The sequence below is a fragment of the Sinocyclocheilus grahami genome, unplaced genomic scaffold (assembly GCF_001515645.1).
Source record: "Sinocyclocheilus grahami isolate Dianchi unplaced genomic scaffold, SAMN03320097.WGS_v1.1 scaffold464.1, whole genome shotgun sequence".
Taxonomy (NCBI): domain Eukaryota; kingdom Metazoa; phylum Chordata; class Actinopteri; order Cypriniformes; family Cyprinidae; genus Sinocyclocheilus; species Sinocyclocheilus grahami.
This window is the reverse complement of record NW_015505643.1, coordinates 740,021-756,447: the sequence shown is the minus strand read 5'-3', so window position 1 is coordinate 756,447 and position 16,427 is coordinate 740,021. Positions and strand designations below refer to the sequence as shown.

The following is a 16,427-nucleotide window of genomic DNA, read 5'->3' as shown; positions in this document are numbered from 1 at the left end:
GTGAAATAAAATGATTTTTTTTTTCTTAAAATACTTGATTGTTTTATTTCACAGTAAAATAGGGTTGGTGCTGTAACGGTAGACACGATAAGTCGGTAGAAATGTATCAACCCAACAGAGATTTTGGTCTATCGTCACTTTGGCAGTTATGTTCACACGACATTTCCATGCTGTGCCGTCACGATAGCTTGACATTTGAATTCATTAAGCACTGTGGTTTTAAACCATTTGTGTGTGTTCAATTAGCAGCAAAAACATCAGTATATGTGCGCACTGTCTGAGCGAGACTGTTTGAGTGCAAACAACTGAAACATGCGCACATAAATCCGCTTCTCACACAGAGCATGAGTACTGAACTGAGTTATTTTTGGTGCCTGATTGGGCTTGAACGGTCAGATATTCACCCTTCGGCACTCGAGCGGTGACTCCAGAGAGAAGATGAAGATCTCTACTTGAAGAAGAGCAGCACAAAATAGCTATTTGTTTCATTTTTGAGACAGCACAGCTGGCACAACCTACAAATCTCAAATCCAGTATAAGGTGAGATTTGTACTGGACTGGACAGTTTTCTGAAAGTGAGGCTATCAGATGCCAATTCCACACAGCTCAAATATGATGACTCCGCTGTGTCCTTTGAACACCTGATCCCTGAAACTATAATCGACTCGTGTAGTCATTTCAGATAGCACTTAGCTAATGTAAAGTCCATACCGCAGCCAATTTGTTACTGGTCCAGGTGTCTGCCATGCACAAATAATCATGCATGCTCAAAATTGGGTGCTAGCTACTATTTTACTGACAATCTGAAAGGATGCACAAAGAACCAGTCATAAAGTTTCTTGATATGGAATTCCTTCACTACAACATCTGACATCTTTCAACCAAACGGTTTTGCACTTTATGGACCCTTTTCACATTTCCAGGTTGAAATGTGGAAGCAAACTATAGCAGGCTAAATTTCATAAAATGTACATGGGAGATTACAGCAAATATTATTATTCTCATTTCCTCCAACAGCCAAAGTAAAAATAAATCTATTTTTTATATAAAACTATTGCATTTCCTTGACTTTCCAAAAAAGACAAGAGAGAACTGAAATTTTTTTTTTTTTAAGTGAAAACATACATATACAGTACATACAACAGTTCTTTCTAGTTGTCGAATCTGATTGGCTGAGAGGAGTGTGATATTCTAGTGATATCAGAACTCTAACCATTTCACCGTTTGTATCACTCCACTTGCGGTATTTCTCACAGCGGGTGTGATGGTGGATGCCCAAATCCACTAGTAGAATTTAATAAATAATACTGTTTTTGTGTCACGGAATGCAGTTTTAAGATTTTTTTTTTATGCAAGAATGGACTTGTTTAGACTTCAAACATGCGTATAGATAATGTCTATTTGAAAATTTGTTCAAGCGGCCTTTCAGCACTCATGAACCCGCCGAGAGCAGCCTTACCTCGGCCAGTTCTTCGGGAATTTACCGCTGGCTCTGATCTCTCTATAGTGGTTAATATAAGTGGTTGGGTAAATCTAATGGGCAGTCTTTGGTCGCATTGATCTATTGTTTGGTCCTAGGCCTGTCACGATAACAACTTTTTGTTGTGCGATATATTGCCCCATTATTGTCATTTTAAAGACCATTTTATGCTACTGAATATATAATCATAATGTAACAGCATAATAATGCAAGAAGGCCTACACACTTCCAAATGACAACAAACGTTTTAAAAAAAAAAATTTAAGAATATTTAGATCATGGAAATTAAGCATCAAAATATTAGAAACCTTAAAATACCTGAATAAACAGTAAATAAACATTTTCTAACAAAAAGTGCAAAGTAACAAGTAGAAAAAAAGAAAAATGCACAAAGAACTTGTATGGAGATTTTTCCATCTACAGGTTTTTCTCTGACCTTCCTTTCTCTGTAAATTAAGGGTGCACACTATTGCTGAAAAACACAATCACTACTTATCAGTCAGATGTCCGTATGCACAAAGGCACAGATCCCTAAACAAGACCATATCTGCAGATTAGGGCTGTGCAAAAAATCTAATGCGTTTTTTCCATGTGCGTTTTTTCCATGCGCATCTCGTCAGTAAAGCCGCTCCTGTGATTAGTAGTAAATCTCCAGCACGTGCTTTTAGATGGAGCGGCATTTACTACACAAAATCACATTCAAAATCGCAGGCGATTCATTGCCGATTTTGTGTAGCTTGTCAGTGAACTACGGCTCTGTGTAGTAAATGCCGCTCCATCTGAAAGCACGTGCTGGAGATTTACTACTAATCACAGGAGCGGCTTTACTGACGAGATGCGCATGAAAATCACATTCGATTTTTTTTGCACAGCCCTACTGCAGATTAAACTTTTTTTTGTAGAAAATTTTTTTAAATTTGAACTAGCACCTCATGACTACACCACATTATGTACGAGAAGCTGCAAAAGACACAGGTGCAAGTGGAATGTACAAAACATGGTGACATGAATTTGTAAGTAAATATAATGGGCGATATATTGCATCACCAAAAATGATTGAGGTCATGTACATATATTGCGCGATAAGTCGATATATTGATTATTGCGACAGGCCTATTTGTTCCAGAGCAAATAGTTTTGGCTGAGGGCAAAATCTCATCACGTTATATTTAACTTTAATGCTGTATATTGGAGAGCTGCCTTTGTACTTTTGACTGAATTGCCTAGGAAGTAGTTCACACAAAGAGGGTTTTTACAGACAGTTATGCATTTACACACTCATGCTGTCAAACTGTTGTATAAATGCAATATCACACTCGTAGCCATGCAATATGGCTGTATATCAGCACGCTGTGATTACCTACGGCCGAATCATGGCCGTGCTGATATACAGCCATATCGCACCGCTTCTTGTGTGATATTGCTCATATACAGTAGGTCTGCACAATAAATCGCATGCGATACTTAATGCGTATCCTAGTAAAGCTGGTTCTGTAATCAGCGGTAAATCTCCATCACGTGCGTGCTTTCACATGGAGCAGCATTTACTACACAGAGCCGTTGTTCACTGACAAGCTGCGCAAAACCACCATCATATTTTGCACAGCTTATCAGTGAACAACGGCTCTGTGTAGTTAATACTGCTCCACGTGAAAGCACGCACGTGATGGAGATTTACCGCTGATTACAGAACCAGCAAGATTCGCATTAAATAGCACATGCGATTTATCGTGCAGCCCTAATATAGTGTCTCCATTTATTGACTTATTTGTGGAGAGTTGTAAATGTATACTAAAATAATTAAAACTGATATTTAAATAAAGGAAACAGAGATGTATATATAAAAACGAAAACATTGAGTACAAAACTAATACTAAACATAAAATGACAACTGAAAAAGATAAAAATAAATAAAGGCTTCTTCAAAAATATTAATAAGCACTATAATATTATAGAAATAATACTAAAATTAGGGATGCACGATATATCGGCCACCATATCGGTATCGGCCCATATCGGCTCATTTTTTAGTTTCCCGGATGAGCAATCTAATATACAGTGAATGACAGCAAATATTAGGAAATATCTGACTGCTACTGACCAATCATAATCAAGTATTTGACAGTGCTGTGTAATAAATAAAGCAAACCTATTTCTGTTGTTGTTGTTATTAACAAGTCAACTCTATAATGTGATGTATCATGTGATGTCCCCTCATGACCGATGCATGTTCACATGTAGAATAAAACCATTTTTAGACTATATGCCTACAGTGTTCATCTCAAATATGTCCATATTTTAATTATATCTCTTGTCTAATTTTTGAATAAGCAAAATATTACCCAGTACACACTTATTAAGGTCAATTTCACTTTCAGGTATGTGCTCATTCAACATGTATTCTCAGCTCTATGCCAAGGACCACTTCAGCTTATAAAAGCGACAATAACATATCCGAACAGTCCATTACTTCTGTCAACCCGGTGAAAAGCAGACAGTCGAACCAAAAGTACCCATCAATACATCTAATAGTATCTTGTAAACAAAACAATGTATTCCCAAAAGAGGCAATCCTGCAAAGATGCATCATCTGAGAGTCCGACCACACAAGACAAACACCGACAGACCGTGTAAGTTACAGAAGAAAAGGTTTCTGTTGTTCTATCAATGTTACAGAGCTGTCATCACACACATGTGAGCTTTAACTCGGTTTATTCCACACTAGCGCTGATTAGCAAGGGTATGGGAACTTCTTTATATTCCCCGGCAGTCGCAAGGACATGCTGTCAAAGGGACGAGCATGGGAACATGTTGCTATGGGAACCAGAGTTGATTGTTTATTGATTTTCAAGCAGTTTCGAGTTAAACGAACAAGAATGACCGAGACTAGCTGCTAGCAGTCCTGATGCTCAACTCAAAGGCACCGCACTGTCGACATGTTAGCACTGCAACTGAATGAGCAAAAAGATTCATACTCGCCAGGACGCAGAGAAGCAGCATTCACTCACCTTTGAAACATTCAAGCACGCTGTTCCGCAGGCCCTTCAAAAGTTAAAAGACTACGTAAACAGCCTCGATATCTCAGGTTGCACTTCGCTTGAGAGAGAGAGAGAGACGCTGGCTCCACTGGCAGTCAAGCACCCACACTCAGCCCGCTACAGCGCTGCAGCGAGAGAACATATGCCTGAGATATCGCGATATCACAACACTACTGACGGAGCTGCACTGACCAATCAAACTCAATACACGTCGTCCAATAAGGAAGCGAAGGGTAAGAGATCCCCAACATTATTGACATCTTGGAGAGTACTAGAACTCAATCATGCAATTTGTTTACAGGATTGGGGAGACATGGAACTGGAGTGTGTGAAATGTTAAAAGATTTGCCGAATACCGATCTGCAAATCTGCAGACTTTACAGTCATGTGTACCAAGCCAGAGTGCATTGTTTTGCCTGAAAAATAAGAGGTTGTGCTCCTTGTGAAGCCTGACATATGAAATAATAGTCAGAAGAATCTCTCTCAGAGACCCAAACTGAGCAAAACATATGCAGTTTGGTGCAATTGTTGTTATTTATGTGGCCTGGAAGTACGATGAAATACTTATGGCTTGTAATGTAAGTCAATGAGACTTTTATTGAACAGTATAGCAGACATACTGCATATATAAAATGCATATAAGTATCGGTTTTCACTGTATATCTCTCAGTAATATGTCTAGTAAGATGACATCCATGAAAAGTGCATGGTTTTATTATTGAAGCTCTGCAACATAACGCAATGCAATACAGTGATGATTGAGAGATGTACAAATAAGCATTCCTCAAAAGCCTTATGTATCATATATGATATATTTTATTATGTATTTAAAAAAAACATGTATGAGTAATTAATAAGTTGCTTCAGTCCAGTAAATGTGTATATTACTAACAATATAAATTTATTCTTATGTTTACTTTATAAAAATCATTGAATATTTCACTGTGAAAAGACACATGTAGGCTATAACTTAAAGGTGGACATTATTAGAATTATACTAAAAAGCCTTTTACTTACTAAAAAAAGTATGAACTATCAATCAAAGGGCAGAAAGCATGTAGTAGATTCTATGCAACAGGTTTTCAGGAAAGTTTTGGTCAGGTTAATAATTTAGAGGCCTTAGAAATTCGTATTTCAGGACGCCGGTGTCCGGGTGCGGATTAACAGGTTAAGACAAAAATAAATAAAAAATAAGAGAACAAAATAGAAATAAAACAAATAGAAGGAGAATGGGAATAAATGGATAAGTAAAATGTGTAAGTATAGGCTAAGGGAAGAAGAAGAAGAAGAAGAAGAAGAAGTAAAAGCTGTGTGTTAAAACAAAAGAGTTATCGAGCCATAATCACCTTCAGCAACTGATATAAACATGTTTTTATGGGACAAATTAGTTTAGCAAATTAGGTAGCGGCATATTTGAAGCTATGTGTATCTGTGTGTGTTCTGCCTGGTTAAAGCTCTTGGTACTAATTAAGCTAATGAAGTAGGCTATTGTGAATATACTGCAATATTTATTACATTTTAGGAATATTCCAGTTTCAAGACAACATTCAACAAATCAATGGGATTTAATAATCAAAATTTGTTCCTCAAATGCTATTGACAGACAACGGTATTAAACGCTTTAAATACATTTTTTTATATTAAAAAAAAAGCCTTTGATAAGCACATTTTAACATCTACAAGTGAATGTAAGTTTTCATGCTTCAAGTCAGCATTTGTCGGGGGTTTTTTTTAAACTGCTGCCTCTGTGAATAGTTTGAGCCATGAGACTCATTATTAGAGACACTGACGTCTCTATTCCTAGAACGTGTGCGTGTGGTGCACAGATTAACACAATGAGTAAGTTTGCAGAGTGAAGGAGCATAACAATGATCATGTACACCACCACTGTACTGCATCACTACCCACGATCCATCTGGAAGCAATCCTAATGACCTGCCCCATGACCCTCATGAGTTCCCCAGCAATAACATGTCAAGCTGCGCCAAAATGCTTGTGATTATGCACCCACACACTGTTCCAGCACACAGTTCTGTGATGTTGAATTAACTACCTCCATTTAAAATATGCTAAAGCTAAGGGAAAAAAGCCTTTAGAACAACTTTAAAAGCCTAATCTTTTATCTTGACAGCTCTCTCTGGGAAGTATGGGAGTCTTTTTAGTCTTTTTATATCTGTGTTCAGTTGTTTTAGTTAGACATAACATGTCATCCTAGCTACTATAAATGCCTTGGACTATTGTTCTACTTTCTGTCATTGTATTGATATAAAATAATATTAAACTTTTATAATAATAAAAAAAAAAAATTATTATTTTTTTTTTGTTTGATTGCTTGTTTATGAACTAGATTGACAAAGAATGCTTTCTAGTCCATGGCTTCTTTACCTGTCAGACTCTAACCACAGCTGCAAATTAGAATGCATATTCTGAAATTCAACATAATGTCTATGAAATCTATTTCCCTCTATCATTTTCCTGAATGCCAAAAAAAAAAAAAAGCCTGAAGAAAGGGCAGTCTTGGGTCTGGAAGATGGTCCATTCAGTTCTTGAGTCACCACAGTCAGAGTAATCCTCAGGGACTGCAGTTTCTTTGCTCCTCCATAGCTGCAGAAGAATTACAAGTGAGAGGGAAAAGGCAGTTTGGAAATGCTCAATACAAAGATGGCTGATGTTATCTCACTGTGTGTGTGTGTGTGTGTGTGTGTGTGTGTGTGTGTGTGTGTGTGTGTGTGTGTGTGTGTGTGTGTGTGCGTGCTGGCCTGCTGGCCTTACTCTCTGTGTGTGTGTGTGTGTGTGTGTGTGTGTGTGTGTGTGTGTGTGTGTGTGTGTGTGTCTGTGTGTGTGTGTGTGTGCGTGCTGGCCTGAGTCACAGAGAGGAAAAGAGGGCACTGTTCTTGAGGTATTTTCAGTAATTCAACAAAGAAAACTGAATGACAGAGATAAGGTAGACCCTGGATATTTATAGTCTACTGCAGCTTCTTCTCTCAGACAGTGATGATGCTCCAATGTCCTTTTGTGATTATCACTTTAATGGAAAACACTCAGCTTAGAAAAAGAGAGAGTTGTGGATAGAAATGATTGAAGGAAATAAATCCAATAACATTCAAACACATCTAGAAGATAATATGAGGCATTTCCAGAATATTGTAGATTTTCTGTTATCGTTTACTCACATTACCGCACATGGTTTCAAACTGTATGATTTTCTTCCTATATTTTGAAGAACGTTGGTAACCAAACAAATTTGGTTACCACTGGCTTCCACTGTATCCCTTAAAAAAAGAAAGAAACACTGAGACATTTCTCAAAATTCTCTCAAAATGTTTTCCTGAAGAGAATGTTAATTTTAAACATATACCTGCTATATATAAATTTAATACAGTCCGATTGTAGAAGCTCTAACAGTGTTGTGCAAATTAAAGCACACAATGCAGGAGAATTCAAAATTAATAGTCTTTTAATAATAAATCCAACAGGAACACTCAGAAGATAACAGATTCAGATTTGTACATGATGTTGGTCTGCAGAGAGTGAGGGAGACTGACAGCTAATTGATTTCAGGGTTGCTGTGTGTTCTTGCTGCAATCCTTTGTTGTTTTATATTGTCGTTGACCTCCAAACATATAAAAGATTAATGTGGACTGCTTACTGTTTGTTAATGTACTTCAACGCGCCGCATCACCCAGCCAGAGAGCATCAGCACCCACTTCATAAATATTTACTACGCCTGGCCTCTTCTTCCTTTTGCTTTCCTCTTCTCTGCAATTCTTTGTTTATTGCTGTCACTGGCTCTTCTTGAGATCTCGCCACCATGAGGCCAAAATGCCACTGGCTGACAACATGGCAATCTGAAAGGATGTAATGTTGACAGAATGTAAAAGTGTGTTTATTTTTAGTAATTGGCAGGTATTTCTCGCAAGTAGGTCAGAGGTATACGGATCAGTTGCAAAGCATACACTCTTAATAACACCCAACATTTGTCAATGAGAAATAAATAAGCATAGACACACGAGTGCTCTCTCTCTCTCACAACCACTCACACACACACACACACACTATTTGCAAAAGTCCTTAAAAAAAAGTGAGCCGGTAAAACAGCTGTGGGTCACAGCTTGTCAGAGACATGTTGGCTGAACTCTAACCTGTCACATCTGCTTAAACAAGACTGACATCACCATGACAACAGCAACAACATACAATGTGCACTTTACAATGTAATACAATGTGTATTTTTTTCATTCATCCAATTAAAAAAATTTGGAGTAATGATTCACATCTATATTTTTTTACTTGAGCCGATGAAAAATAATTTATTTTGAATCATTACCCTACACTTCTTTTTTTAATTGGATGAATGAAACATTTTTTTCAGTGTGGCAATGTTCTCTTTGTCATCAAATCCATTAATAGGTGTTACTGAAACACTTTATTCAGTGTATGTTGAGAGATATTCAAACTTACAGATAACGCACAATATTGTTGCAAATTTTAATCTTAAAATGGCATATTTTCCACCAATAAACAATTACATTTATGCATTTTAATCAATACAGTTTATATTGTTCTGTACACTGTAAAAATGTTTGTGATTTTTACAGAAAAAGATTCTACCGTATATATTACATTATAAATTTAACATTGCATGTGTAATTTTACAGTAAAAAATTTATGGTTTTTGTAAGTAAATGTATGAATTTGCATTTTATATCTCTATAATACTCACATGAAAAATACTTTTATAGTTAAATATTGTTAAAATTATGTTTTGTTGGTTTTTCTGTTATAGAGACACTTATAATTAACAGTGAAAAACAGTCAAATGACTTTCCCTGCATGAGGGAATCTGTTTTTAATTTGATTTAAGTATTTTTGTTATTTTGTCTTACATTTTATATTATTTACCTCATGTTTTTTTTTTTGCATAATTTTAGTGTCATGTGTGTTCCCATTGTGTGGGACGCTATAATTCTTATCAATTTAAATGTAAAGTAAAAATATATAAATATAAACAAAATTTGTATTATATTAACAAGACAGTATGTATATTTTTATTGTACAAACCCCATTCCAAAAAAGTTGGGACAAATGTGTACAAATTGTGAGTAAAAAAGGAATGGAATAATTTACAAATCTCATAAACTTATATTGTATTCACAATAGAATATAGATAACATATCAAATGTTGAAAGTGAGACATTTTGAAATGTCATGCCAAATATTGGCTCATTTTGGATTTCATGAGAGCTACACATTCCAAAAAAGTTCGAAAATTCCATCAAATTATTTTGTGCATTATATTTACAGATTTTTTTTAGAGTGTAAAGGCAGTGTATTTTATATCATATTTGATTCATAGCATGTTTTTACTAAATACTATTAAGCCTATATTGCCAATAGCAATATCTTTGTTAGAATGACACTATGTACACTACATGTATTGTTCTAGACAAGTATCTAAAACTCAGTGTACAGCGGTGATCATGCTGGTGTTCTCAGCAGGAAAGTGCTCAAGGACACAATGACTGTCATTGTAAGTAAATCAGTTTGCGTTATCATGAATCGTGAATCATACTTTCATGATAGTGAAGCCAGCCTATAGAGGACAAGGGAGCGATTGGAGAGAAGCCAGGTTGTAAACCTGGGAGAAAAAAAACCTCTCTGCAGGGAGAATGTTTATACACTTTTTTTTTATTACGGTATGGGATGGTTTGTACTCTTAGCAGGTGAAATCAACTTTTCCTTTGTTTTCTACGATTGTGTTCAGCCTTGGGTTATCCTCTTATAACAAGCTTGCACTGGCCTCCATTTAAATGTGAATTGTTTGATTTAAAAAGGTGCGCCCTCAATAAAAATCAGTCTATCAACTTCATAACTTGATAACCGAATAGCAGGAGTCACATTTAAAATATCTCATACTGTCTGGCAGATTTCCATTTATAGAACCCAAAGTTACTGTCTGTCTGGTTCATGTCCTTCTGGCACCAGTGTGGCGTATTGCAGTAAATATACAATTATGAATCCACTGCTGCACTACAATGTGATTATCTACAAGTTGGAGGACGGAGTCATACACATAATACGGATAAAGAGAAAGATATTAGGAAAGAGAATAGAGGGAGAGAGAGGCAAAGATTTGGGGAAAAGAAAAAGGTTCCAGAGGATTCAGTTTGATACAGAGTCAGCAGACTGGGCTTTGAGGTTATTTGTTCTAATTTTGTGTCTCTGGAAAACAGTGATCTATGACATTATATTATACTGAATATCAACATTTTATTGTGCTCATTTTTAATGGGGGGTTTGTGGGCATTTTTTGGAATTATGGAGTCAAAATTCAATTCAAGTAAAAAGATCAAATTAGACCATTGGGGTAAGATGGAATTGGCAAAGAAGGCCTAGAATGGCATGCTTTTAAATTTAATAATAATTGTAATTAATGGGGTTATTATTCAGTAATTCCATGAATCAGACATCTTCAATTTTCTTTTCATCTTTTCATTCATAGTGTTGCTATTATGACATATCTTCATTTAACCCCTTGACTGTCACTCACATTTTTTAACATAGACCTGAAAGTGCACGATCCAAACTAAATTTTTTTATAATTCATGAATGAAAACATTTTGTAACATGATATTGATGTACCATTTTCATGGTAATGCAATGTTTGATTTTAAAATGGGTTTCAAAAGATGAATTTTGAGATTTAAAGTTTTCAACTGATATATCATTTCTGATGATTTCTAAAGTGCGATAGAGAAAAAGGCAACAAAGAAGACTTTTTTTGACAAAGGTCAGAACTCATGTTATGATGTAGATTTTTGAGGTGCACTCTTGTCAAAAATGAATCGATTACTTTTCCTACATAATTTTTAACAAAAACATTGGTAAAATATATATTTAGGAGTCTTAGACCTTTCCAACGATATATAGTTTGTCATGATTAGATTAGGATTCAATTGTAATATAGTGAAGTAAACTTAGAGGGGACGGGCGACAGTTAAAGTGTTCAAATATGGGCAATTAAATATATTAATAGGTCTGTAGTATAAAAGTCTTATATAGGTGGACCTCATAACAATATAAATATAAAATATAAATAATAAATGTTCCTCTCTTTTGATTTGTTTGTTATCTGTTATTCAATTATTCAAATAATTGTCAAAATACAATTTTAAATAGTTGATTTAGTATTTTTTAAAAACATATAAAAAGTGATTAATACATTTTGTATCAGTTTTGCCGGGTGGACTTCTTGCCCCAGGTACTGGTAAATACTTCTTAAGTGGAGCAACTTCCCTCGTCTTACCCATATATATTATTTTATTTATTATCTGTCTGTTAAGTACACACAGATAAAGAGTAGGTCTAATGCACCACAGCGGTGTTAGAAGACACAAAATGATGTGCAAGCAATCCGAGTGAAAGAGCAGTTATGTAGATCAGCGAGCCATCACAGATGAATGACAGCGCTTGCTAACAGATCACTAGTGGCTCGGTCAAGTGACTCTGAGGGTTTGGAAAAAGGATACAGTTCAAGTCTTGAGTGCTAAACAAGGAGCAGAAAACTTGTATCATATATTGTTATTTCCTTAGAATAAGGGATATACAATGTAAACTCATTTCTAAAGTGCATGTGGTGTGCATTTCATATTGGGAACATCGAGGAAAAAAAGAAGAAGCACAAAGGCAAAGCAGGAGCGTGGAGAGTTTCTTTTGCTCATTATTGGGCTATTGTTCGTCCTTATTCCTTTATTTTTCTTTCTTATTACTTTTTTTTATTTGCCTTTATTTCTCAACTTCTTTTTGTCTAATGTTATTCAGTTTTAATATTTCTTTTTCAATTAACGAGTACATTTTGTCTTTTGATAGTTTTCCAAAATGATGTACATTGTTTTGCACCACTCTTGTTGTTGCTTCCTCGTGTAACGAAGATGGTAATAAAAAGAAAAGCATTGTTGTAAAGTGACACTGACATGAATTATCAAGGTTGATGATTGAACACGTCACGAACTGATCCTTTGCACCACTCTTTTAGCATTATTGCAGATAATCTGTCCTCTTAAAACAACCCCACGTGTTTCCAGATACCCTTTATTCAAATATCTAACCCTTCTCGGCGAGTCACATGATACACGCGGTCTTCATTCTAACTGTAAAAACGATCAAGTCTTCCGCGAAAGAAATAGTCTCCTGAATGTGATTTCTGGCTTGCATGAGCAAACATGTTGGTGCACGTTCTGTCCTGTCCAGCCGTCGGTGGTGTGAAAAGGAGCGACTGTGTGCCACAAAGCGTGCGAATACGATTTGGCTCTGCGCACATCGTGCACGCACTCTGCAATGAATTACACACACACACACACACACACAGGAAATATATGCTTTATCGGATTAAATCATATTTACATAGCAGCGTTTATATACACAGGACTAACTCATTTAAAACTCTCACTGCATGAAATCCCTTTTTTTGTGAGATGCAGTGAGAAAAATCCCTTGTTTACTGCGTAAACTAGGAAAGAAATAAAGATTTTAGCGCAGATAGCATCAGTGGACGCCACCGTGCGTTCCCTCCAAAGGGGGAGGGGTCGTGTTTTCCTGACGGTCTACCAATCCATCTGTCCAAAGTGACTGTACTTACATGCCAGGAAACTGTGTGCTTCGAGACAGAAAGCAGTAGTTTGACAAAATATTTAACACGTGTACAGCCCTCGCTTACACGACCGTTGCATTTATTGTAACCAACACGCCAGCGTATTTCAAAATGTCTCTATAGTCCTATAACGCCTATATCCTGGTCTAAGTGTGGATAAACCCACTCTAAACTAAAATAACTACCATACCCCTGTTTAGTCTCTGCGCCTTCGACAGTTCAGTTGATTTTATCGCATAGATGTCACCCCAAAACACATTCGGTGGATCAACCTAACGGTTCCTGTAACCCCACCCAGTTTGTGATCGACCGCTGATTGGTCGTCAGTGTAGTTGTGAGTGTTTTCACTTTCCATTCCGCGCTTCTAATTGGTCACCGGTGACGACAATCCCACACCCAACTCCCACCCACCGAGATATCAAGTTTGTGAGACTCGCAATAGCTAGTTTAAGAGGCTATAGCTGAATGTGCAGCAAAGACTCCAAGTCTAACTGCGCTCTTTGGTTTAAATCACTCACTTAGAGTTCAGTAAGATGGATATGAAAAAGAGAATTCACCTGGAGTTGCGGAACCGGACGCCGTCAGACGTAAGCATGTTTATTAATTGCTGAGTGATATGATTTTAATAAAACTGTTGGTTAGAGTAGTTCTGCGTGGATGGACAACGCTAGATGTGCACGCTTCAAGTTGATGTCTTGAATGAAAAGTTTGCGGCGACTTTGGTACAAGCCTAGAGCCTTTGATATTGTTATCTCAGTGTGGCCCATAAGTTTAACAGTTTTACTGAGCATTTTTTCCCAACTTTTGCGAGACCTTTTGATGATGCTGTGGTCGGAAACTGCAAGAGCTCCATGCATTCAGTGTATAAACAAGGGAAGCGGCGTGAGAAGCCATATTTGTAACTTTGTAGCCCCTGAACGCGCCCTTTTCATTTGCATCCTCAGTGCTGCAAAAGTCGCCCGCCGTCAGTTCATGCCTCTCTCACACTTTCGCACATCCATTTTCAGTTCAACATTCATACTCGCCAGTCACAGTGGACATCGGCCAGTTCGCTAACTTGTTGTGGGACGCATTTTGTGAATTGCTGTGCAGACGATTTGACAGATAGCTTGCGATAACCCGATCGGTCAAATACATTTCGTGGCATCTCTCCAGCAAAAGGCTTTTATTGACGAATTTGAGTCTAAATCGAAAGCATTTACGTTTCTCAATCAAAGAAAGTTGTGTAAATACTTAAGCGGGATCTTTTCGAGGGCTTCTGGCACGTTACTAATAGGCGCGAGATGTGTGTGTGTGTGTGTGTGTGTGTGTATGTATATATATATATGTGTATATATATATATGTGTGTGCACATTTGTTGTTCGGTCGCGGTATAGAAAGGAATCGTGTCACAGCATATGTAGTTGCGTAAAGGTGCTCAAACCTATTTAAAACTGCATTATTTGTTGACGACATTGCCGGAATGCAAAGAGCAAATCGGCACTTTCTCTTTCATAAATATCCTCCGTGTTTTTCTTACTATTTATCGATTCCCGCAAATATAACTACCATGTCTGATCAATTCAGTGCAACGTTATCGAGGTCCCTGTTATTGCCCCTGTACGCATACCTACATACGCTGTAATAGAGCTCGTAATTAAAATGTCATAACCGTATTCTGAGCACCTCTGTGCGTCTCCACTGTTAGGATAAAGAGATCTCCAGCCGTGTGGCTCTGCTTGTTATTGACAGACTGGGCGCTTATGTGAGTGCTACGCAACCTGAAGCTGCGCTGCTCTAGTTGCAAGATCTAGGACAAGCCGCCATTTTAACCAGCAACAAAGACGCACGATATTTAATCGAGCAGAGAGTCGTTGCCGCCGTTTCAATGCTTTGAACCGAACAGAACCGTTGAATATAGAGAGTCGAGCGTGTACGAAGCCTGAAATGTCCTTTTTATTCCGTGAAAGTCGATACCTTTCGCTTAAAGAGCGACTCCGTTGCATTATCATGCGCCTCTCTGCCCCTCCTACTCGTGAATTCTTGGGTCCGTCCTCGTGTCTTTGCTCTTCCAAGACAATGTAATGCACTTGGTGTAACACCCGGGCTATCGTTTACGCGTCTTTACTTTGCTGTTCGAGCACGCACTATAGTAAAAATGCTCTACCTCCCAGGAAAACAATGCACGCCGCTTGTTGCGGAGTCAGCCATTTTGTTGGATAGGGAGTCAAATGTGAGATTTTGTAAAAGCACCGAAACATCCCCTATCTGGTGCTGTAGACCGCATGCTGAAGTAAACTTTACAACTGCATGGCGCCCGAATCGGTCGTGGCGACGTGTTTATTTGTGCTCTTTATTTTTCTCATTCTAATCTGATTAACATTCATATTTTGTTAAGAATGGACGCTGTTTTTCTGTTTATTCCAAGTAATTGCTGATAACAATAGGTAGTTTCCTTAGTTTTATTTCCAATTGTGAGCATATTTTATGCCATTTTGTTGGGTGAACATAAAGACAAACACAGTGCTCTTGGCATGCTGCAAAAGTTAGAAACAGCCCTGATGTGACTGAATTTAAGTGGCGTTGTCCACCTCCCCATTAGTTTGAAGTTGCTCAGGTGGAGACTGTAACAAATGCTGTATTCGTTAATCATAACATTTCATCTTATGTGCCCTTTAACAGGTGAAAGAGCTCGTGCTCGACAACTGTAGGTCAAATGAGGGCAAAATTGAGGGCCTCACTGACGAGTTTGAGGAACTGGAATTTTTAAGCACAATCAATGTAGGCTTAACATCAGTCGCCAATTTGCCTAAGCTAAACAAACTCAAAAAGGTAATAGATGCTTTGTCTACTACTACAGTAGTATCAGAAATATATTTTGGGATTGAATGAAGTCTTTGCCAGTCTTATTAATATGGCACTGAATCATGTTTTGCACAGCTCGAGCTTAGCGATAACAGAATCTCAGGGGGTCTAGAGGTACTGGCAGAGAAATGTCCCAACCTCACCCATCTCAACCTCAGCGGCAACAAAATTAAAGACCTCAGCACCATCGAACCCCTGGTAAGATGTGTTTATAGTATCATTGGAGTCGTAACTAGTGGAGTTTATCAACTTAGTGATGAATATATTTTAATAATTTATGTATACGCTCACTGATAACACTGTTGAGAGATTTTCAAGCACTACTATTATTAATATTCTTGAATAACACATCTAAATAATGATGTTGTTGCCTGACTTGGATTTTAGATGGCTTGAAATGATAAAAAAAAAAAA

General features: G+C 37.3%; 2 protein-coding genes across 2 annotated transcripts in view; one reads left to right on the top strand and one right to left on the bottom strand.

Moving 5' to 3' along the window:
• The window catches only part of LOC107553083 (D-glucuronyl C5-epimerase-like), a 53,939-nt gene extending 49,302 nt beyond the window's left edge, over positions 1-4,637 (bottom strand). Inside the window, exon 1 of the mRNA XM_016235180.1 lies at positions 4,489-4,637. The gene's annotated coding sequence lies outside the window, so the exon portion shown is untranslated. The remainder of the gene's footprint in view (positions 1-4,488) is intronic.
• Positions 4,638-12,946: 8,309 nt separating this feature from the next.
• LOC107553060 (acidic leucine-rich nuclear phosphoprotein 32 family member A-like) overlaps positions 12,947-16,427 on the top strand; it is a 4,445-nt gene continuing 964 nt past the window's right edge. The window contains exons 1-3 of the mRNA XM_016235151.1: positions 12,947-13,755; positions 15,831-15,980; positions 16,089-16,241. Coding sequence (XP_016090637.1) covers positions 13,702-13,755; positions 15,831-15,980; positions 16,089-16,241 — 357 coding nt within the window. The 5' untranslated portion in view covers positions 12,947-13,701. The remainder of the gene's footprint in view (positions 13,756-15,830; positions 15,981-16,088; positions 16,242-16,427) is intronic.